This window comes from Esox lucius, chromosome 17 (genome assembly GCF_011004845.1).
Source record: "Esox lucius isolate fEsoLuc1 chromosome 17, fEsoLuc1.pri, whole genome shotgun sequence".
In the NCBI taxonomy this organism is placed as follows: Eukaryota; Metazoa; Chordata; class Actinopteri; order Esociformes; family Esocidae; genus Esox; species Esox lucius.
Window position 1 is genome coordinate 47728710 of NC_047585.1, and position 22950 is coordinate 47751659.

At 42.1% G+C, this 22950-nt stretch overlaps 2 protein-coding genes across 11 annotated transcripts in view; one reads left to right on the forward strand and one right to left on the reverse strand.

Annotated features, from left to right (window-relative positions):
* grip2b (glutamate receptor interacting protein 2b) overlaps nucleotides 1-22950 on the forward strand; it is a 399250-nt gene that overhangs the window by 232553 nt on the left and 143747 nt on the right. The gene's annotated exons all lie outside the window — the stretch shown is intronic.
* The window catches only part of LOC105006817, an 80099-nt gene that overhangs the window by 5239 nt on the left and 51910 nt on the right, over nucleotides 1-22950 (reverse strand). For all 4 annotated transcript variants that reach the window (XM_029113932.2, XM_029113933.2, XM_029113934.2 and 1 more), the window contains 8 exons: nucleotides 18873-19152; nucleotides 18553-18698; nucleotides 14109-14388; nucleotides 13671-13816; nucleotides 11796-12078; nucleotides 11454-11599; nucleotides 3597-3870; nucleotides 3169-3314 (listed from right to left, as the gene is read on the reverse strand). In XM_029113932.2, coding sequence (XP_028969765.2) covers nucleotides 3169-3314; nucleotides 3597-3870; nucleotides 11454-11599; nucleotides 11796-12078; nucleotides 13671-13816; nucleotides 14109-14388; nucleotides 18553-18698; nucleotides 18873-19152 — 1701 coding nt within the window. The remainder of the gene's footprint in view (nucleotides 1-3168; nucleotides 3315-3596; nucleotides 3871-11453; nucleotides 11600-11795; nucleotides 12079-13670; nucleotides 13817-14108; nucleotides 14389-18552; nucleotides 18699-18872; nucleotides 19153-22950) is intronic.

Below are 22950 nucleotides of genomic sequence, written 5' to 3' on the forward strand. Positions count from 1 at the left end.
AGACTCATCAGACCAGGCAACCTTCTTCCAGTCTTCAACTGTCCAATTTTGGTGAGCTCGTGCAAATTGTAGCCTATTTTTCCTATTTGTAGTGGAGATGAGTGGTACCCGGTGGGGTCTTCTGCTGTTGTAGCCCATCCACCTCAAGGTTGTGCGTGTTGTGGCTTCACAAATGCTTTGCTGCATACTTCGGTTGTAACGAGTGGTTATTTCAGTCAAAGTTGCTCTTCTATCAGCTTGAATCAGTCGGCCCATTCTCCTCTGACCTCTAGCATCAACAAGGCATTTTCGCCCACAGGACTGCTGCATACTGGATGTTTTTCCCTTTTCACACCATTCTTTGTAAACTCTAGAAATGGTTGTGCGTGAAAATCCCTGTAACTGAGCAGATTGTGAAATACTCAGACCGGCCCGTCTGGCACCAACAACCATGCCAGGCTCAAAATTGCTTAAATCACCTTTCTTTCCCATTCTGACATTCAGTTTGGAGTTCAGGAGATTGTCTTGACCAGGACCACACCCCTAAATGCATTGAAGCAACTGCCATGTGATTGATTGATTAGATAATTTCATTAATGAGAAATTGAACAGGTGTTCCTAATAATCCTTTAGGTGAGTGTGTGTATATATATATATATATATATATATATATATATAAAATGTATTCATTATTTTTGTAATGGGTATATATATATATATCCATGCATTTATATATAGTGTGCATATTATATTTTTTTTTTTCCCAATCCTAACACTCACCCTATCCTAACCTTGAACATATCTTTAATGCCAAAAACCTAACCTTTATCTTAAACTTAACCTTAACGCCAAACATCTAAACTTTGTCTTAAACTTAACCTCAATTGTAAACTTTACTGTAAATCTAATACTTCAGACAGTTGTCTTTTTCAAAATGTCCCCATAAATAAAACAGGTCGTTCACACATCACACACAGAAAATATTATATATTCTCATGTTACCTGTTTGAAGAATACCCAGTGTTTGACATTACTCTTTTAAAGAAGAGGGCCCTCTTAAAAATTTACTTTTTAAACATTACTTTTCTAGCATACCAAAATACAGTACCTATTTTTCTTTTCATTGTAAAGCACATAGAAGCAATTCTATGTATGAATTGTGCTATATAAATAAACTTGCTTGCTTGCTAGTCATATCCAAAGCGATGTGAAATATGTGCATTCATCTTTAGATGGTGAAGTGAGATTAATCATTTGAATGATTTAATGATGAACAATAAGAAAGTTATCAGCAACATCAGTGGAAGAAAGGACCAGTGCAACATACAGTGGGGAGAACAAGTATTTAATACACTGTCGATTTGCAGGTTTTCCCACTTACAAAGCATGTAGAGGTCTGTAATTTTTATCATAGGTACACTTCAACTGTGAGAGACGGAATCTAAAACAAAAATCCAGAAAATCATCTTCATCCGCTTATCCGGTTCGGGTCACGAGGACAGCAGCTCCAGCAGGGGACCCCAAACTTCCCTTTCCCAAGCCACATTTGCCAGCTCTGACTGGGGGAACCCGAGGCATTCCCAAGCCAGTGTCGAAATATAATCTCTCCACCTAGTCCTGGGCCTACCCCGAGGTCTCCTCCCAGCTGGACGTGCCTGGAACACCTCCCTAGGGAGACGTCCTGGGGGCATCCTTACCAGATGGCCAAACTACCTCAACTGGCTCCTTTCGATGCAAAGGAGCAGCGGCTCTACTCCGAGTTCCTCACAGACGACTGAGCCAGCCACCCTTCTGAGAAAACCCATTTCAGCCGCTTGCACTCGCAATCTAGTTATTTCGGTCATGACCCAGCCTTCGTGACCATAGGTGAGGGTACGAATGAAAAGCGAATGCAATACCGCCCCCGCTGCTCCGATTCTCCGGCCAATCTCGTGCTCCATTGTCCCCTCACTCGCAAACAAGACCCAGAGATACTTGAACTCCTTTACTTGGGGTAACGCCTTATTCCCTACCCGGAGGAGGCACTCCATCAGTTTCCTGTTGAGAACCATTGTATGATTTTTAAATAATTAATTAGCATTTTATTGCATGACATAAGTATTTTATCACCTACCAACCGGTAAGAATTCCGGCTCTCACAGACCTGTAAGTTTTTCTTTAAGAAGCCCTCCTGTTCTCCAATCATTACCTGTATTAACTGCACCTGTTTGAACTTGTTACCTGTATGAAAGACACCTGTCCACACACTCAATCAAACAGACTCCAACCTCTTCACAATGGCCAAGACCAGAGAGCTGTGTAAGGACATCAGGGATAAAATTGTAGACCTGCACAAGGCTGGGATGGGCTATAGGACAATAGGCAAGCAGCTTGGTGAGAAGGCAACAACTGTTGGTGCAATTATTAGAAAACGGAAGAAGTTCAAGATGACGGTCAATCTCCCTCGGGCTGGGGCTCCATGCAAGATCTCACCTCGTGGGGCATCAATGATCATGAGGAAGGTGAGGGATGAGCCCAGAACTACACGGCAGAAGAGAACTGGGACCACAGTCTCAAAGAAAACCATTTGTAACACACTATGCCGTCATGGATTAATATCCTGCAGCGCACGCAAGGTCCCCCTGCTCAAGCCAGCGCATGTCCAGGCCCATCTGAAGTTCGCCAAAGGATTGAAGTGGCTCTGTAAGAGGCATCTCAAGGTCCTGGAGTGACCTTGCCAGTCTCCAGACCTTTACCCAATAGAAAATCTTTGGAAGGAGCTGAAAGTCCGTATTGCCCAGTGACAGCCCCGAAACCTGAAGGATCTGGAGAAGGTCTGTATGGAGGAGTGGGCCAAAATCCCTGCTTCAGTGTGCGAAAACCTGGTCAAGAACTACAGGAAACATATGATCTCTGTAATTGCAAACTAAGGTTTCTGTACCAAATATTAAGTTCTGCTTTTCTGATGTATCAAATACTTGTCATGTCATGCAATAAAATACAAATTAATTACTAAAAATCATACAATGTGATTTTCTGGATTTTTGTTATAGATTCCGTCACTCACAGTTGAAGAGTACCTATGATAAAAATGACAGACTTCTCCCCACTTTATACATCCTCAAGATCATGTACACACATGCACATATAATATAGATCTCACTTGATGATAAATGTTAACCATGAGAATTGACACATATAGATGGTTACCTTTAGGAGACCCATATATTTCCACTTCACACAGAGTGAGCCATTCTGCCCTTCCAGGGATGACCACAACAACATAGCGACCTTCCATCTCATTACACTGGAAGTAGTGTGTCTCTCCAGCTGGGATGTGGGAGATGACAGCACATCTGATAGAGGGAGAGGGAGATATAGATATGACAGGGCACTGGGACTCAAGGCCCAGCTCAAATCAAACACATACCAAGCTTAATGTGAAATATAATCCAGTATGTACACGAATATGCTATATTAAACATGAACTGATGTTATTTCCTTTCTTATTACACTTGCCAATGTACCCTTCAGATTTTGAAATATCATATAGTCACTGAATATCTGAAGCAGCATGGATTTATACCAATCTAATACCTTGAAGACAGGACATAAATGTTCAGAGGTCTGTGTGTCACCTGGTGTTGTTGATGCCGTTGTTCTCCAGTGAGTTACCAATGCGGATCTCAGCTCCATCAAGTCTCTCTGGACAGCAGTCTCCTCTATTGGTGAGGGATACAGTTCTAACTCTGTACTCATCCCTTAGGTCCACTCTCCACCAGGGGTTGGTGTCTTTCTGAGTGTGGGTGCAGGATCCATAGTGTGAGGTTCTGTCCCCATCAATGGCATCAGAGGCATTACGATTCCCATAGAGTGAAGACTGAGCAGCTACTCCATTTAAGGCCAGGTTTACTACAGAGACATAGAGAATAATGGTTTAATACAGAATGTACAGATTTGGTTGTTGTTAGTGAAGGACTACTGAAGACTGTTCTATCATGGACATCCAATTCAAGGCCTCCCCCATTTTAAAGTAGTTGACTAGATGGGGAAGTATAACATTACTTCATCCGGGGCATCAGTAGGAATAAGCCAAGGACTGCCCAGGTGCACACAAAGTCTCCAATGGAACAACAGTAGACATGATTTCACCATCCAACTCTGAGAACACATCTTAACATTAATAGAAACTAGAAAAGTATTATAATCTAGGTATTCTAGACACATTTTCAAAAAGGGAGAATACAACACAAAAAAAACCAACCTAAAAACACATTAGTAATAATAAAATATCTAATCCATTGATTTGATTGTTGTGTTTGATTTAATGCCAGGTTTACTAGAGACATAGATACAACAAATGTTTTAAAAAATGTACCTGTTTGAAACACTTACTACCCAAATAAATGGCTTTTGTTCGACTTTCAGGTGCCCAAGACTTTTGCACAGTATGTAATACATTTACTTAAATTAAAGGTTGGATGTTTCTCATTTCTTTGAGTTTAATAATAAGCTAATTCAACAAAAGGTACATTTTGCATACCTTTTCTTACTCATCTTTACTAGGAGTGCCAATTATTGTGGAGGGCACTACATAAATATATATACTGTGGATACATGCATATACATACACATATACTGGTAAATATATGGATGGGAGTTAAACATGGCATCTCATGGCAAAGAACTCTCTGAGGATCTGAAAAAAAGAATTGTTGCTCTACATAAAGATGGCCTAGGCTATAAGAAGATTGTTAAGACCCTGAAACTGAGCTGCAGCACGGTGGCCAAGACCATACAGCGGTTTAACAGGACAGGTTCCACTCAGAACAGGCCTCGCCATGGTTGACCAAAGAAATTGAGTGCATGTGCTCAGTGTCATATCCAGAGGTTGTCTTTGGGAAATAGACGTATGAGTTCTGCAAGCATTGCTGCAGAGGTTGAAGGGGTGGGGGGTCATCCTGTCAGTGCTCAGACCATACAGTGGAAGAGGACTCCAGTGGAAGCTGTGAAGCTCTGATGAACTCCATGCCCAAGAGGGTTACGGCAGTGCTGGAAAATAATGGTGGCCACACAAAATATTGACAGTTGGGGCCCAATTTGGACATTTTCACTTAGGGGTGTACTCAATTTTGTGGCCAGCTGTTTAGACATTCATAGCTGTATGTTGAGTTATTTTGAGGGGACAGCAAATGTACACTGTTATACAAGCTGTACACTCACTACTTTACATTGTAGCAAAGTGTCATTTCTTCAGTGTTGTCACATGAAAAGGTATAATCAAATATTTACAAAAATATAAGGGTGTACTCACTTTTGTGAGATACTGTATATATATTTAGATCTAGAAAAATTTTCAGAGACCAATGCACCTTTTTCTTTCAATTCCAAAAAAGTTGAAAAGGAAGGTTTTGAGTGAGGAACAGATGGGTTAAAATGAAGAGACCACTACAAATTGAATGTTTCTGTTCCTCACTCAAAACTTTCCTTTTCAACTTTTTTGGAAAGGAATAAAAAGGTGCAGTGGTCTCGTAATTGTTTCCGGAGCTGTACAGCTCTGGAAAAAATTAAGAGACCACTGCAAAATTATCAGTTCATCTGGTTTTACTATTCATAGGTATGTGTTTGAGTAAAATGAACAGTTTTTTTAATTCCAGAAACATTTCTCCCAAATTCCAAATAAACATATTGTCATTTACAGTATTTATTTGTAGAAAATAAGAACTGGTTAAAATAACCAAAAAAGATGCGTTGTTTTCCGACTTCAAATAATGCAAAGAAAACAAATGAATATTAAACAACAAAATACTAATGTTTTAACTTAGGAAGAGTTCAGAAATCAATATATGGTGGAATAACCCAGATTTTTTATCAAAGCTTTCATGCGTCTTGGCATGCTCTCCACCAGTCTGTCACATTGCTGTTGGGTGACTTAATGCAACTCCTGGCACAAAAATTCTAGTTGCTCGGCTTTGTTTGATAGCTTGTGACCATCCAGAGGTTTTCAATGGGGTTCAGGTCTCGAGATTGGGCTGGCCATGATCTTGATCTGATGGTCCTCCATACACACCTTGCTTGACCTGGTTGTGTTGCATGGAGCATTGTCCTGCTGGAAAAAACAATTCTCAGAGTTGGAGAACATTGTCAGAGTTGAAGGAAGCAGGTGTTTTTCCATGAAAACATTGTACTTGGCTTGATTCATGCGGCCTTCACAAAGACAAATCTCCCCGATTCGAGCCTTGCTGAAGCATCCCCAGATCATCACTGATCATCCACCAAATTTCACAGTTGGGTGTGAGACACTGTTGCTTGTAGTCCTCTCCAGGTCTCAGTCTAAACATTAGACGACAAGGTGTTGGGCAAAGCTGGAAATCTGACTTGTCAGAGAAGATGACCTTACTCTATTCCCCTACGGTCCAGTCCTTATGGTCTTTCGCAAACCTCAGCCGGGCTCGATGAACTGCATTGTGGGATTGTTGAGATTGCGGATTGTTGACGTGCTGTATGCTGCCTGCTGTTACCTACCTGGCTACCTGCCAAACTTTTTTCGAATTTACTCTATATAAACTAATTCGTCAAAATTCTATTTTAAGAGTTTTACCAACGCAGTATTTTTATCTGTTGACCTCGTACCCAACTTTACTACACCGTGACTCTTTTTGGACATAATTAACGGACCTACTCACCCCTTATCACTGTAATTGCTGTAGCAACAACATGGAGGAGAACTATCGTCTTCAGTTAAAGATAGCGGAGTTAGAGGCTCGGCTTCTTACGCAAATGTTAGGCAAGGATAATGCTAGTGTAGAAATAGAAAAAACTACGTCAGTGCCACCAGGAAGAAACGATAGTCTTGTTAGCCCCCCAGCACAGCTCCTGCAGTGGGGCAAGAACTTTCTCTTGGTCACTGGGAAGAAATGCAGTCGACCAGTTAAACCTGAATCGTTGCTAAATCCAACTGAGACTTTCAACAGGTTTTCCTCACTGGAGTCGGAGTCAAGCCGTCTTCGGAGGGGATTGATCGGCAGGCATTTTCTACCGGTGGCCTTGAAAAACTGAAAACTTTAGTCATTGGCGATTCCATTACCCGCAGTATTAGACTAAAGAATCAGCCGGCGGTCGTACACTGTTTACCAGGGGGTAGTGCCACCAACGTAGCCGCAAATCTGGGGTTGGTGCTAGCGAAGTCTAAAACTGGCAAGTATAGAGAGTACAGAGATATTGTTATAGACGTTGGCACCAATGACGTTAGAATGGAACAGTCAGAGGATACAAAGCAGAACATAGCATCAGCGTGTAAACTAGCTAGAAAAATGTGTTGGCATCAAGTATTTGTCTCTGGCCCCCTCCCAGCTAGGGGTGGTGACGAGCTCTACAGCAGACTTGCGCAACTCAATCGCTGGCTGAAAACGGAGTTCTGCCCGTCACAGGAGGTAGAGTTTGTAGATAACTGGCTTTCTTTTTGTGACTCTCCCAGAAATAGGGCCAGGCCTGATCTGCTGAGGAGCAATGGACTCCATCCTAGCTGGAGTGGTGCTCTTCTTTTATCTAGGAACATTGACAGGAGTCTCACTCCTATAGCCTTAACATGAGATAGGGTGCAGGTCAGGCTTCAGGCTGTTAGCCAGCCTGCTAGCATAGTGGAGTCTGTCGATAGCATCGCCAGAGTAGTTAGTACAGATTTATCTATTGCCACTGTGACTCGTTCCAGGCTGAGAAAAGTTAAACAAGGTTGTGCTAACAAAAACAACCTTAGTAAGATAAAGCCTTCCTCCGCCTCGGTCACAAATAAAAATAAAAATGACTGGATCACCACGCATCTCAAAATGGGACTCCTAAATGTCAGATCCCTTGCTCCAAAGGCAGTTGCTGTAAATGAATTAATCTCTGACCATAAACTAGATGTTATTGGTTTATGTGAAACGTGGCTAAAGCCTGATGAATTCACTGCCTTAAATGAGGCCTCTCCTCCTGGTTATAGTGATCATATCCCTCGTGCATCCCGAAAAGGAGGGGATGTCGCTAATATTTATGACAGTAAATATAAATTTACTCTCAAACATATCACTAAGTTTCATTCTTTTGAAGTTTTACTAATGAACGTTAACCAGGCCGATAAAAAATTGGTTTTTCCCAACAACTGAATGCCTTCCTAAAGACAAATAACATTTATGAAATACATCCGTCCTGTTGCTTCTTTATCTTAGTGCTGCTTTTGACACTTTTGATCACTCCCTTCTCTTAGAGAGACTGGAAACCCATATTGGGCTACGTGGACATTTTCTAGCCTGGTTTAAATCTTATTTATCTGAAAGATATCAGTTTGTTAGTGTGGATGACAAGTCAAAGGTATGCTTTGGTGTTCCTCAAGGCTCGTTTCTTCGCCCATTATTGTTCTCACTATATATACTCCCTCTGGGCGATGTAATCCGAAATCACAACGTAAACTTTCACTGTTACGCTGATGACACACAGTTATATATATATAAGCCCCTAAATTAGCTACTTTGGAAACATGCGTTTCAGATATTAGGAAGTGGATGACAAAGAATGTCTTGCTCTTAAACTCAAGGAAAACAGAAATGCTCGTTTTAGGACCCAAGAAACAAATAGCGTTTGTTAGCAGATCTCACTGTGAACCTTGAAGGCTGCATGGTCGTATCCCAAAAAACTGTAAAAAAACCATGGCGTTACCCTTGACCCTGACCTCTCCTTTGAAGAACATATAAAATATGTCTCAAGAGTTGCTTATTTTCATCTTCGAAACATAGCAAAAATGTGAAACTTTCTATCAAAAACTGATGCAGAAAAATGTATCCATGCTTTCGTTACTTCTAGACTAGATTACTGCAATGCTCTTCTCTCTGGTTATCCAGACAAATTAATAAATGAACTTCAATTATTGCTGCACATGGCTGCTAGAATCCTAACTAGAACAATTTTTTTACACATTACTCCTGTCCTAGCGTCCTTACACTAGCTGCCTGTTATGGTTAGGGCTGATTTTAAGGTTTTACTATTAACCTATAAATCAATACACGGACTTGCTCCTACTTACCTTGCTGAAATGATCCAGCCATACATACCTACACGTAACCTATGATCGCAAGATGCAGGCCTTTTAATTGTACCTAGAATTTCTAAACAAACAGCTGGCGGCAGGGCCTTTTCTCATAGAGCTCCACTACTGTGGAATGATCTGCCAATTAAGGTTAGAAATGCAAACTCAGTGCAAACTTTCAAGTGTCTACTAAAACCTCATCTCTACAGCACGGTTTATAATTAGATGTAGCCTGGCCCGGGGGCGTGAAGGTGACCAGTAGGCTTGATACAGTCCACCCTTGCTGTCTTGCCAGGTGGGATCTCGTCGCCACTGGGATGCCCTCCCTCCAATGCCTTTCAGGGGAAGAGTCACTGGCTTGTTGTTGACTCTCTGTTGCGCACTTGTGCAATTGGGCTCTACGCTGCTGGCAATACTCGGCCCTCATTCAGGGTGGATGCGGTTTGTGGGTGTCCCTTTGTTTGATGCCTGGCAATGTGGGTGGATTGATTTCCTGCCTGTTGGGCCCTGTCCGGGGCCTCCCCCGGGTAGGGCCACAGTGTCGCCGGACCCCCCGTCTCAGTTCCAAGGTGTTACGCTGCTATATTATTGTGCTGGGGGATATGAGGAATGCACTTTCTAACTTCGCAGTCTCCTCCAGTTTAACATTTTAGGAGGAGATGAGGTCCTGCTCCACACCTGCGGATTACCTGGTTTGGGGGGCCCGTTGCTGTCCCTGTCCTTGTCCACCTGGTCATTTATTTTATTTATCCTTTATTTTACCAGTAGATGTCCCATTGAGATAGGTCATACTTTTGACCTAGTCTAAAATCAAATAGACTCTGGATTTTGAAATTTTGAAATTTATAAATTATTCCAATTGGACTCTTATTATCTCACCCGGCACAGCCAGAAGAGGACTGGTCACCCCTCTGAGCCTGGGTCCTTCTCTAGGTTTCTTCCTAAAATTCGGCCTTCTTAGGGAGTTTTTCCTAGCCACTGAAATTCAACACTACTGTTGTTTGCTCCTTGGGGTGTAAGGCCTGGTGTCTCTGTAAAGCACTTTGGGGCAACTGCTGTTGTAAAAAGGGCTTCATAAATACATTTGATTGATTGATGGCTTTTCTTTGCTTCTCATTGATGAAGGAGAAAATGCTGCAATGAGATGAGTGACATCTGTAGCTTAGGTTAGCATAAACAATAAATAAAGACAATTTACCAATCTACAACCAAGGTGTTACCAGGTGTATTCACGCAACAAAGCGTCCTGGGACAAGATGGAGTAGAAGATCAGATTTGGGGGAGGCACAGCTGGTTTCTTGTTTAATGGGTTTTTGGAGTGAGACTTGGGGTGCGGTATTCAAGGAAAGATTCCAATTTCCATGCATCCATTGAACGGATGTGTAGCTTAGTAACACGTTGTTAGGCAGGATTCATCAACTAGTGTCAAGTAAACATGATTCACGACATGAATACCTACTCCTCAATGATGAAAGAATCAGGACAAGTCAACGACCAATAAAGTTACTGGTAAACAATTGTGCAGATGAGTACTGCAATCTTGACAGCTCCCGCTAAAGTCACATTGTGCACATGTCAATGCATTAACTTAGATTGCCTTATAAAAAAAAAAAAAGAGAGATTTAATGTAAAAGCTATCCTTTGAAACTATCTCAGAGTACTGTCATTACCTTTGGTTGACCTTAACAGCTTGAATACTCTTAAAAAAATAAGTTAAGAATATAAGCAAACATCTGTCTATGTCAGGGCCTGACTGTAGGATGTCCTCTAGGCATCTCTATGTTTAGTTTTGTTGGTCCCCAATTAGCGGCAGCTGCCCTGCGTTGTCTCTGATTGGGTATCCTATTTAAGTTGCCCTTTTTGTATTCTGGGGTGGATTATTGTTTATGCTTGTATGCCTTCAGTTTGTGGTTGAGGTCTCGCGGTCCGGTCAAAAAGGCCACTTATGAACAATGTTTAAATATACTAGTATGTAGCATAAAAATCTAACAGTCATATCATGCTAGTATAATGTAATCTTTCTTGATAATAAATGTGAACAGTAAAAACTGACAATTACAGATAACCTGTAGCAGAGCCATATACTTCTGCTATTACAGATGATTAGCTGTAGGAGAGCCATATACTTCTACTATTACAGATGATTAGCTGTAGGAGAGCCATATACTTCTACTATTACAGATGATTACCTGTAGGAGAGCCATATACTTCTACTATTACAGATGATTAGCTGTAGGAGAGCCATATACTTCTACTATTACAGATGATTAGCTGTAGGAGAGCCATATACTTCTACTATTACAGATGATTACCTGTAGGAGAGCCATATACTTCTACTATTACAGATGGTTACCTGTAGGAGAGCCATATACTTCTACTGTTACAGATGATTACCTGTGGAGAGCCATATACTTCTACTATTACAGATGATTACCTGTAGGAGAGCCATATACTTCCACTTCACACAGAGTGAGAAATTCTTCCCTTCCAGGGATGACCACAACAACATAGCGACCTTCCATCTCATTACACTGGAAGTAGTGTGTCTCTCCTGCTGGGATGTGGGAGATGACAGCACATCTGATAGAGGGAGAGGAGAGAGATGAAGGAGAGCGAAATATAAAGATGGAAATAGTAAATTAAGAGACATTTAGAGAGAGAAATGCAGATATATAGACAAAGAAAGAAATGGAGGGCGGGAATTCTACAGCATGGATTAATACCAATCCAAAAACCTTGAAGACAGAACGTAAATGTTCAGAGGTCTGTGTGTCACCTGGAGTTGTTGATGCCGTTGTTCTCCAGTGAGTTACCAATGCGGATCTCAGCACCATCAAGTCTCTCTGGACAGCAGTCTCCTCTATTGGTGAGGGATACACTTCTAACTCTGTACAGACCCTTTAGGTCCACTCTCCACCAGGGGTTGGTGTCTTTCTTAGTTTGGGTGCAGGATCCAGAGTCATAGTGTGAGTCTCTATCCCCATCAATGGCCTTAAAGGCCCGACCATTTTGAAACGGAGATGATGACTGTGCAGCTTTTCCTTTCAACGCAAGATTTACTAAAGGAACAAAATAAAATATATATGATGTTTGTACCACTAGAAGTGACGATCATCATAACGCATTATAGGTGTGTTCACACTGCACCAACTGGGCTAAGAGCCTCTGGAGCCCTGGGCTAAGGGAGATTTTAGCCCAGGGCTCAAATCACTTCATACTTGCACATTTTGAAGTGGGCTAGCACCCTTAGCCTAGGGCTAGCTGGCTCTGCTCTGGAGCAAAGTTAGCACCGACTTTTCAGGGCTAGCCCCAGAAACACAGTGACAAAATAATCAGTGAGGAAACAAGGTCAAGAACAAAATCATGGAAAATGTATTGTCCAATCACAAAAGCTACACTCTCACCTAATTTAAATACACTCTTGACCCACCTTTACCAACAGCTGCATTGTGTTCCTGTTACGGTCCTAACCCTAACCCTGACCCTATCCCTGGCACGCCGCTACCAACAGCTGCATTGTGTTTCTGTTACGGTCCTTCCACTCTGCAAACCTTTGTCGTTTCAGTTTACTGGCTTTATCTCAGCAAAGTAGTTTCAGCAGTTTGCTTTAATCTAGCAAATATGTCGAAAGACTAAAGTTTGACTAGTCACATTCTCTGCTTCATATTCATATTTTCACACTGCAGTTTTTCTCTTTGAGTATTTTTAACAAAGTTGTCAAAGCAAAAAAACAGGATGCGCATCTAGATCAGCCGTTGTCAAAAAGTTGTGAATTGAATCAACATTGGTCGTGTGTTAATAACATTATTAGCATGCCAGAGAGAACATGACATTAGTAGCTTGTCATAGATGTAAAATAGTCTTCTGTCATATTTGTCCATTAGCTTAGGGTTTAGGAATTCAAGTGTGAAACCTTAGCTTAGGGTTAAACCTTCACCCAGGTTTAACAAACTCTTGTGTGAACACAGGCTAAGCTAACACAGGGCCAGTCTTAGCCTGGGGCTGACATAGTCCTGGGTTAAGAACAACGCTGTGTGAAAAGGACTTATGGTGCTGTCATGACATGCAATTACTACGTACATAAATTAATATAAATATTGTCATAACTCTGACATATTGTTTCTTTATTATGCTTATGACAGCTATACAAATTCTAACAGAAAAAACAGGCTGTCCAATGCAAACCATTCAATGTAACACGTACTTGTAAAAAACGGAACAAAAACATTATCATAACATGGGGTAGAGTCTGGGTAGTCTAATGCTCTAGAGTCGGGGTAGAATAGTGGTTTAGAGTCGGGGTAGTCTAGTGGTCTGAAGTTGGGGTAGACTAGTGGTCTTGGGTCGGGGTAGAATAGTGGTCTAGAGTCAGGGTAGTCTAGTGGTCTGAAGTTGGGGTAGTCTAGTTGTCTTGGGTCGGGGTAGTCTAGTGGTATGAAGTTGGGGTAGACTAGTGGTCTTGGGTCGGGGTAGTCTAGTGGTCTTGGGTCGGGGTAGACTAGTGGTCTAGTGTCGGGGTAGTCTAGTGGTCTGAAGTCAGGGTAGACTAGTGGTCTGAAGTCAGGGTAGACTAGAAATTTAGAGTCGAGGTAGACTAGTGGTCTGGAGTTGGGGTAGACTAGTCAAGAGTCAATCAAAATGAAGCATTTACCCGGAGGAGACCCATATATTTCAACTTCACACAGAGTGAGAAATTCTGCCCTTCCAGGGATGACCACAACAACATAGCGACCTTCCATCTCATTACACTGGAAGTAGTGTGTCTCTCCTGCTGGGATGTTGGAGATGACAGCACATCTGATAGAGGGAGAGGGAGAGAGGGAGATATAGATATGACAGGGCACTGGGACTCTTCAATGTCAAGCTCAAACACAAATCAGGCTGAATGAAACACAATGTGGTCTGCACGCAAATATGCTATATTAAAAATGAACTGATGCAAATTCCTTTCATGTTACACTCGTTAATGTACCCTACAGATTTTGATTGTTAACTATATCATATAGTCACAGATTATCTACAGCATGGATGAATAACAATCCAAATACCTTGAAGACAGGACATAAATGTTCAGAGGTCTGTGTGTCACCTGGTGTTGTTGATGCCGTTGTTCTCCAGTGAGTTACCAATGCGGATCTCAGCACCATCAAGTCTCTCTGGACAGCAGTCTCCTCTATTGGTGAGGGATACACTTCTAACTCTGTACTCATCCCTTAGGTCCACTCTCCACCAGGGGTTGGTGTCTTTCTGAGTGTGGGTGCAGGATCCAGAGTGATAGTGTGAGGTTCTGTCCCCATCAATGGCATCAGAGGCATTACGATTCCCATAGAGTGAAGATTGAGCAGCTACTCCATTTAACGCCAAGTTTACTACAGAGACATAGAGAATAATGGTTTAATACAGAATGTACAGATTTGGTTGTTGTTAGTGAAGGACTACTGAAGACTGTTCTATCATGGACATCCAATTCAAGGCCTCCCCCATTTTAAAGTAGTTGACTAGATGGGGAAGTATAACATTACTTCATCCGGGGCATCAGTAGGAATAAGCCAAGGACTGCCCAGGTGCACACAAAGTCTCCAATGGAACAACAGTAGACATGATTTCACCATCCAACTCTGAGAACACATCTTAACATTAATAGAAACTAGAAAAGTATTATAATCTAGGTATTCTAGACACATTTTCAAAAAGGGAGAATACAACACAAAAAAAACCAACCTAAAAACACATTAGTAATAATAAAATATCTAATCCATTGCATTATCCTGTGGTGATGGTGTCTGGGATTTATTTAGAATACATCTAGCATATACATGAACACCGATCAGCCATAACATTATGACCACCTGCCTAATATTGTATAGGTCCCACTTTTGCTGCCAAAACAGCCCTGAACCATTGAGGCATGGACTCCACTAGACCTCTGAAGGTGTGCTATGGTATCTGGCACCAAGATGTTAGCAGTAGATCCTTTAAGTCCTGTAAGTTGGGAGGTGGGGCCTCAATGGATCGGACTTGTTTGTCCAGGATTGAGATCTGGGGAATTTGGAGGCCAAGTCAACACTTTGAACTCGTTGTTGTGTTCCTCAAACCATTCCTGAACCATTTTTGCTTTGTGGCAGGGTGCATTATCCTGCTGAAAGCGTCCAATGCCATCAGAGAATACCATTGCCATGAAAGGGTGCATAAGATCTGCAAGAATTCTCAGGTAGGTGGTACGTGTCAAAGTAACATCCACATGAATGGCAGGACCCAAGGGTTCCCAGCAGAACATTACCCAAAGTATTACACTGCCTCCACCGGCTTGGCTCCTTCCCATAGCGAATCTTGGTGCCATGTGTTCTCCAGGTAAGCGACACACACGCACCCAACCATCCAAGTGATGTACAAGAAAACATGATTCATCAGACCAGGCCACCTTCTTCCATTGCTCCCTGGTCCAGTTCTGATGCTCACGTGCCCATTGTAGGCACTTTCGGCAGTGGACAGGGGTCAGCATGGGCACCCTGAATGGTCTGCGGCTACACTGCCCCTTATGCAACAAACTGTGATGCACTGTGTGTTCTGACATCTTTCTATCAGTACCAGCATTAACATTTTCAGAAATTTGAGCTACAGTAGCTCATCTGTTTAATCGTACCACACGGGCCAGCCTTTGCTCCCCACGTGCATCAGTGAGCCTTGGCCACCCATGACCCTGTCGCCGGTTCACCGCTTTTCCTTCCTAGGACCACTTTTAGGTACTGACCACTGCAGACCGGGAACATCCTACAAGGGCTGCAGTTTTGAAGATGCTCTGACCCAGTCCTCTAACCATCACAAATTGTCACTTGTCAAAGTCGCTTAGATCCATACACTTGCCCATTTTTCCTGCTTCTAACACTAAATCAACTTTAAGGACAGAATGTTCACTTGCTGCCTTATATATCCCACCCACTGACAGGTGCCATGATAACAAGATTATCAGTGTTATTCACTTCACCTGTCAATGGTCATAATATTGTGGCTGATTGGTGTATTTTATAATGTGTCACAAAATGTCCAACATCATTTATAAATGACATAAACAAGAGGTCCCAGAATCTAGCAATGAGGTAAACAATTACAAACTCTAAGTTCAGATTTAACTTCATATATCGTTATTCCCTGGGTTCTGCCACTCTGGTATTTCTTAAACCACTCAAAAATGTTCATGCCGAAGCCTAATAAATGAATGATGCAGCTTTTCACAAATCCCTAAGAAAAGCAGCACAACTCATTTTAGCATTTAAGACATTAACAATATAAATTACAGAAGCTGCTGTTGCAATAGAGTTGTTTTCTGGTCTGAAACCTGCTTGATTTATGTTCAAAATATGGTTCAAGGATACAAAAAAGCACAAATGTGTACATTTTCCAAAGGTCACAGAATCTTTGCTAGACGTGGAAGCTTTGAAAAAGGGTGTTAGTTGTCTGAATTACTACCATTCCCACAATTGTGTATCGGTAGCACATAACTATTTCCCATCCTTTAGGATTATTATAAGATTTTGCCTGAGTTTCCTACTTGTATTTCAGATTTTTTATGTTTAAAAAATAATAAAAATAAGATATACTATTTGTCATGGAAACACTGATTTTGCTGGTTGGACGTTCTTAGCTGTTTTGAAGGCTAAATTAAAAAGTGTATATTTAGTGTTTAGTGGAATAGGAAAAGAAAAGTACAAGATTATATCATATCATGTGCAAAAGTATTTTAGTTAGATCGTAAATGTTTATTTGTAAAAATAATAATAATATATATTATATTCAGGAATTTACAAATATATATATATATATATATATATATATATTTTTTTTTATTACAACACTTACGAACCAAATAAATGGCCTTAGTTTGACATTCAGGTACATACAGATGGGCAAAAAAGTATTTAGTCAGCCACCAATTGTGCAAGTTCTGCTACTTAAAAAGATGAGAGAGGCCTGTCATTTTCATCCTAGGAACACTTCAACTATGAGAGACAAAATTAGAATTTTTTTCTCCAGAAAATCCCATTGTAGGATGTTCTATGAATTCATTGGTAAATTCCTCTGTAAAATAAGTATTTGGTCACCTACAAACAAGCAAGATTTCTGGCTCTCACAGACCTGTAACTTCTTTTTTAAGAGGCTCTTCTGTCCTCCACTCGTTACCTGTATTAATGGCACCTGTTTGAACTTTTTATCAGTATAAAAGACACCTGTCCACAACCTCAAATGGTCACAATCCAAACTCCACTATGGCCAAAACCAAAGAGCTGTCAAAGGACACCAGAAACAAAATTGTAGACCTGCACCAGGCTGGGAAGACTGAATGTGCAATAGGCAAGCAGCTTGGTGTGAAGAAATCAACTTTGGGAGAAATTATAAGAAAATGGAAGACATACAAGACTACTAATAATCTCCCTCGATCCGGGGCTCCACGCAAGATGTAGTGCTTGACCGTGGGGTCAAAAGTATCACAAGAACGGTGAGCAAAAATCCCAGAACCACACAGGGGACCTAGTGAATGACCTGCAGAGAGCTGGTACCAAAGTAACAAAGGCTACCATCAGTAACACACTACGCCGCCAGGGACTCAAATCCTGCAGTGCCAGACGTGTCCCGCTGCTTAAGCCAGTACATGTCTAGGCCCATCTGAGGTTTGCTAGAGAGCATTTGGATGATCCAGAAGAGGATTGGGAGAATTTAATATGGTCAGATGAAACCAAAATAGAAACTTGTCGTGTTTGGAGGAGAAAGAATGCTGAGTTGCATCCAAAGAACACCATACCTACTGTGAAGCATGAGGGTGGAAACATCATGCTTTGGGGCTGTTTTTCTGCAAAGGGACCAGGACGACTAATCCGTATAAAGAAAATAATGAATGGTGCCATGTATCGTGAGATTTTTAGTGAAAACCTCCTTCCATCAGCAAGGGCATTGAAGATGAAACGTGGCTGGGTCTTTCAGCATGACAATGATCCCAAACACACCGCCCGAGTAACGAAGGAGTGGCTTCGTAAGAAGCATTTCAAGGTCCTGGAGTGGCCTAGCCAGTCACCAGATCTCAACCCCATAGAAAATCTTTGGAGGGAGTTGAAAGTCCATGTTGCCCAGCGACAGCCCCAAAACATCACTGCTCTAGAGGAGATCTGCATGGAGGAATGGGCCAAAATACCAGCAACAGAGTGTGAAAACCTTGTGAAGACTTACAGAAAACGTTTGACCTCTGTCATTGCCAACAAAGGGTATATAACAAAGTATTGAGATGAACTTTTGTTATTAACCAAATACTTATTTTCCACCATAATATACCAAGAAATTCTTCAAAGATCCTACAATGTGATTTTCTGGACTTTTTTTTCTCATTGAAGTGTACCTATGATGACAGGCCTCTCTCATCTTTTTAAGTGGGAGAACTTGCACAATTCGTGGCTGACTAGATACTTTTTTGCCCCAATGTACATGTACATACAATGTGAATATTTCCTGATTATAAATGAAAACAGAAGGTTATTGATAAATACCTGCAGGAGACCCATATACTTCAACTTCACACAGAGTGAGAAATTCTGCCCTTCCAGGGATGACCACAACAACATAGCGACCTTCCATCTCATTACACTGGAAGGACTGTGTCTCTCCTGCTGGAATGTTGGAGATGACAGCACATCTGATAGAGAGAGGGAGAGAGGGAGGGAGAGAGAGAGAATGAGAGGGAATGGGGATTCTCTTTAACCTACCCTACAGAATCTGACTGTTCAGAATTGGACTACAGCAGCATGGGATGAAATACATTTTAAAACCTTGAAGACAGGATATAGCAGTTAAGAGGTCTGTGTGTCACCTGGTGTTGTTGATGCCATTGTTCTCCAGTGAGTTACCAATGCGGATCTCAGCACCATCAAGTCTCTCTGGACAGCAGTCTCCTCTATTGGTGAGGGATACAGTTCTAACTCTGTACACATCCCTTAGGTCCACTCTCCACCAGGGGTTGGTGTCTTTCTGAGTGTGGGTGCAGGATCCAGAGTGATAGTGTGAGGTTCTGTCCCCATCAATGGCATCAGAGGCATTACGATTCCCATAGAGTGAAGACTGAGCAGCTACTCCATTTAATGCTAGGTTTACTGCAGAGACATAGAGAATATTGATGTAATACAGAATATACCTGTTTGATTGTTGTTTGTGTATGATTTTAATCCCAGGGCCCTGTTGATTCAACCTACCACCAGGACTCAATGAGTTTGTCAAGGCAGCAGTTTCCAACATTCCACCTGCCAACCCCAGGCAGAGTGAAGACAATTTATTCATTTTATTTCAACAATTATTTTACAAGGACCTGGTCAATGACATAATGACTGCAAGACAACAGTTACACAAACAATGAGCAAAATATTATGACCATATGCTGTTGGTCCTCCAGGTGCCGCCTAAACAGAGCAACCCGTTAAGGCATGGACTCTACAAGACCTCTGAAGGTGTCCTGTGGTATCTGGCACCAAGACCCCGAAGGTATCATGTGGTGACACCAAAACATTACCGGCAGATCCTTGAAGTCCTGTAACTTGTGAGGTGGAGCCGCTATGGATCGGACTTGTTTGTCTGGCTCATCCCACAGATGCTCAATCAGATTGAGATCTGGGGAATTGGAGGCCAAGTCAACACCTTGAACTCTTCATCATGTTCCTCAAACCATTCCTGAGCAATGTGTGTAGTGTGGCATGGGCGCATTATCCTGCTGAAAGAGGCCAATGACTTTCGGGAATACCATTGCCATGATGGGGTGTACCTGGTCTGCAACAGAGTTTCGGTAGGTGGCACTATCGGCCGTGTTCTCCTCTCCAGTACCCTGGCATAGACTTTCCCGGGGAGGCTGAGAAGTGTGATCCCCCTGTAGTTGGAACACACCCTCCGGTCCCCCTTCTTAAAAAGAGGGACCACAACCCCGGTCTGCCATCCCAGAGGTACTGTCCCCGACCGCCATGCGATGTTGCACAGGCGTGTCAACCAAGACAGCTCCAAAACATCCAGAGACTTGAGGTACTCAAACCTTTGGTACAGAAACCTTTGTTTGCAATTACTGAGATCATACGTTTCCTGTAGTTTTTGACCAGGTTTGCACACACTGCAGCAGGAATTTTGGCCCACTCCTCCATACAGACCTTCTCCAGATCCTTCAGGTTTTGGGGCTGTCGCTGGGCAATACGGACTTTCAGCTCCCTCCAAAGATTTTCTATTGGGTTCAGGTCTGGAGACTGGCTAGGCCACTCCAGGACCTTCAGATGCTTCTTACGGAGCCACTCCTTAGTTGCCCTGGCTGTGTGTTTCGGGTCGTTGTCATGCTGGAAGACCCAGCAACCACCCATCTTCAATGCTCTTACTGAGAGAAGGAGGTTGTTGGCCAAGATCTCACGATACATGGCCCCATCCATCGTCCTCTCAATACAGTGAGGTCGTCCTGTCCCTTTTGCAGAAAAGCATCCCCAAAGAATGTTTCCACCTCCATGCTTCACGGTTGGGATGGTGTTCTTGGGGTTGTACTGATCCTTCTTCTTCCTCCAAACACGGTGAGTTTAGACCAAAAAGCAATTTTTATGTCTCATCAGGCCACATGATCTTCTCCCATTCCTCCTCTGGATCATACAGATGGTCATTGGCAAACTTCAGACGCTGGTCTACAATTGTATTGTGTTGTGTTGGGCCCTGTCCGGGGCCTCCCCCGGGTAGGGCCACAGTGTCGCCGGACCACCCCCCCCCCCCCGTCTCAGTTCCAAGGTGTTACGCTGCAATATTATTGTGCTGGGGGATATGAGGAATGCATTTTCTAACTTTTCTCAGTCTCCTCCAATTTTAAATTTTAGGAGGAGATGAGGTCCTGGTCCACACCTGTGGAGTACCTGGTTTGGGGGGCCCGTTGCTGTCCCTGTCCTTGTCCACATGGTCATACTTTTGACCTAGTTTAGAACCAAATAGACTCTGGATTTAGCCCAGAGAAATGTATTTATTATTCAAATTGGATTCTTAATATCTCACCCGGCACAGCCAGAAAAGGACTGGTCACCCCTCTGAGCCTGGGTCCTCTCTAGGTTTCTTCCTAAAATTCGGCCTTCTTAGGGAGTTTTTCCTAGCCACTGAAATCCAACACTACTGTTGTTTGCTCCTTGGGGTTTAAGGCCTGGTGTCTCTGTAAAGCACTTTGTGACAACTGCTGTTGTAAAAAGGGCTTTATAAATACATTTGATTGATTGATTGTATCCCTGATGTCCTTACACAGCTCTCTGGTCTTGGCCATTGTGGAGAGGTTGGAGTCTGTTTGATTGAGTGTGTGGACAGGTGTCTGGACAGGTCTGTGAGAGACGTAATTCTTATTGGTTGGTAGGTGGTCAAATACTTATGTCATGCAATAAAATGCTAATTAATTATTTAAAAATCTGGATTTTATTTTTAGATTCCGTCTCTCACATTTGAAGGGTACCTATGATAAAAATTACAGACCTCTACATGCTTTGTAAGTATGAAAACCTGCAAAATCGGCAGTGTATCAAATACTTGTTCTCCCCACTGTATTTGTTATTATTAATAGCAAATTGCATTTTTAAATGTTAGTAATTCATCCAGAGAGAATTACAGGAGAAATTGGAGACAAGTCTATGCTCTAGTTCACAATAAGATTAAAATTTTTTGTACCTTTTCTGCTAAGTGATTACAACAAGCAACCTTTTGGTTACCGGACCAATGTTTTTGACCTCAAAGCTATCTGCTATTGAACCTGGTACACTCATAGTTTTTTTGTGCTACTTTTATTCATTAATGGAAAAGAGGGTGGGATATTCGCTTAACACTGATAACTGACAAATCTGCTAGTTAGCTAGATGTTTGTGATTTCTCTTGCGTTCATTAATTTAAATTTCATTTATGTTGTAATATACCATTACAAAATAGTTTGCAACAAGGGGAAATACATTGCATTTGGAAAGTATTCAGTTGGGTAACACAACATTTCTGCAGCATTGCAGGTGCCCAAGAACCCAATGGCCTCCCTCATGCTTCATTGAAACTAATATGAAACCAGCAAAACTCTTCTTAGACCTTGCCAACCATCAGGGAGAAAATTATGGTCACTGATTCACTTGTGTGGAGATAAGAGAACCTTCCAGAGGGACAACCATCTCTACAGCATTCCACCAATCAAGCCTTAGTGGTAGAGTGCCCTGATAAAAGCCTATCAGTAAAAGGAACATGACTGCCTGTTTGGAGTTTGTCAAAAGGCACGTAACGAACTCTCAGACCATGATAAATACAATTATCTGGTCTGGTGAAACCAAGATCGAGCTCTTTGGCCTGAATGCCGAGGCTTGAGTGCCTGGTTTCCTCCACATCTGGAGGAAACCAGGCACCCCTCATCACCTGGCCAATACCATCCCAACATTGATGCATGCTGGGGATGTCTTTGAGTGACCATTCCACAGAGACCAATCAGGATTGAGGGAAATATACAGACAGATCCTTGATGAAAACCTATTCCAGAACACTCAGGAACCCAGAGGCAAAGTTCAACCTTCGTCTTTGGGACAAGTCTGTGAATGTCCTTGAAATGCCTAGCCAGAGCCAGACTTCTCTGGAGAGACCTGAAAATGCCTGTCAAACAATGATTGCCATTCAACCAGACGCAGCTTGAGAGTCATAGAAGCATGGGAGGAATGCCACAAATACAGGTGTGACAAGTTTGGAGCATCATACCCATTAAGGGATATTTTATTTTGAATTGATAAGGAATAAAATGTCTATTGATTTGCACCAGACGATATAATGACATATGTATTAATGAGAACAAGGCTTAAAATACATTCATGGCCAAAAGTGTTGGCACCCCTGAAATTATTCCAGAAAATCAAGTATTTCTCACAAAAAAGAATTGCATTAAC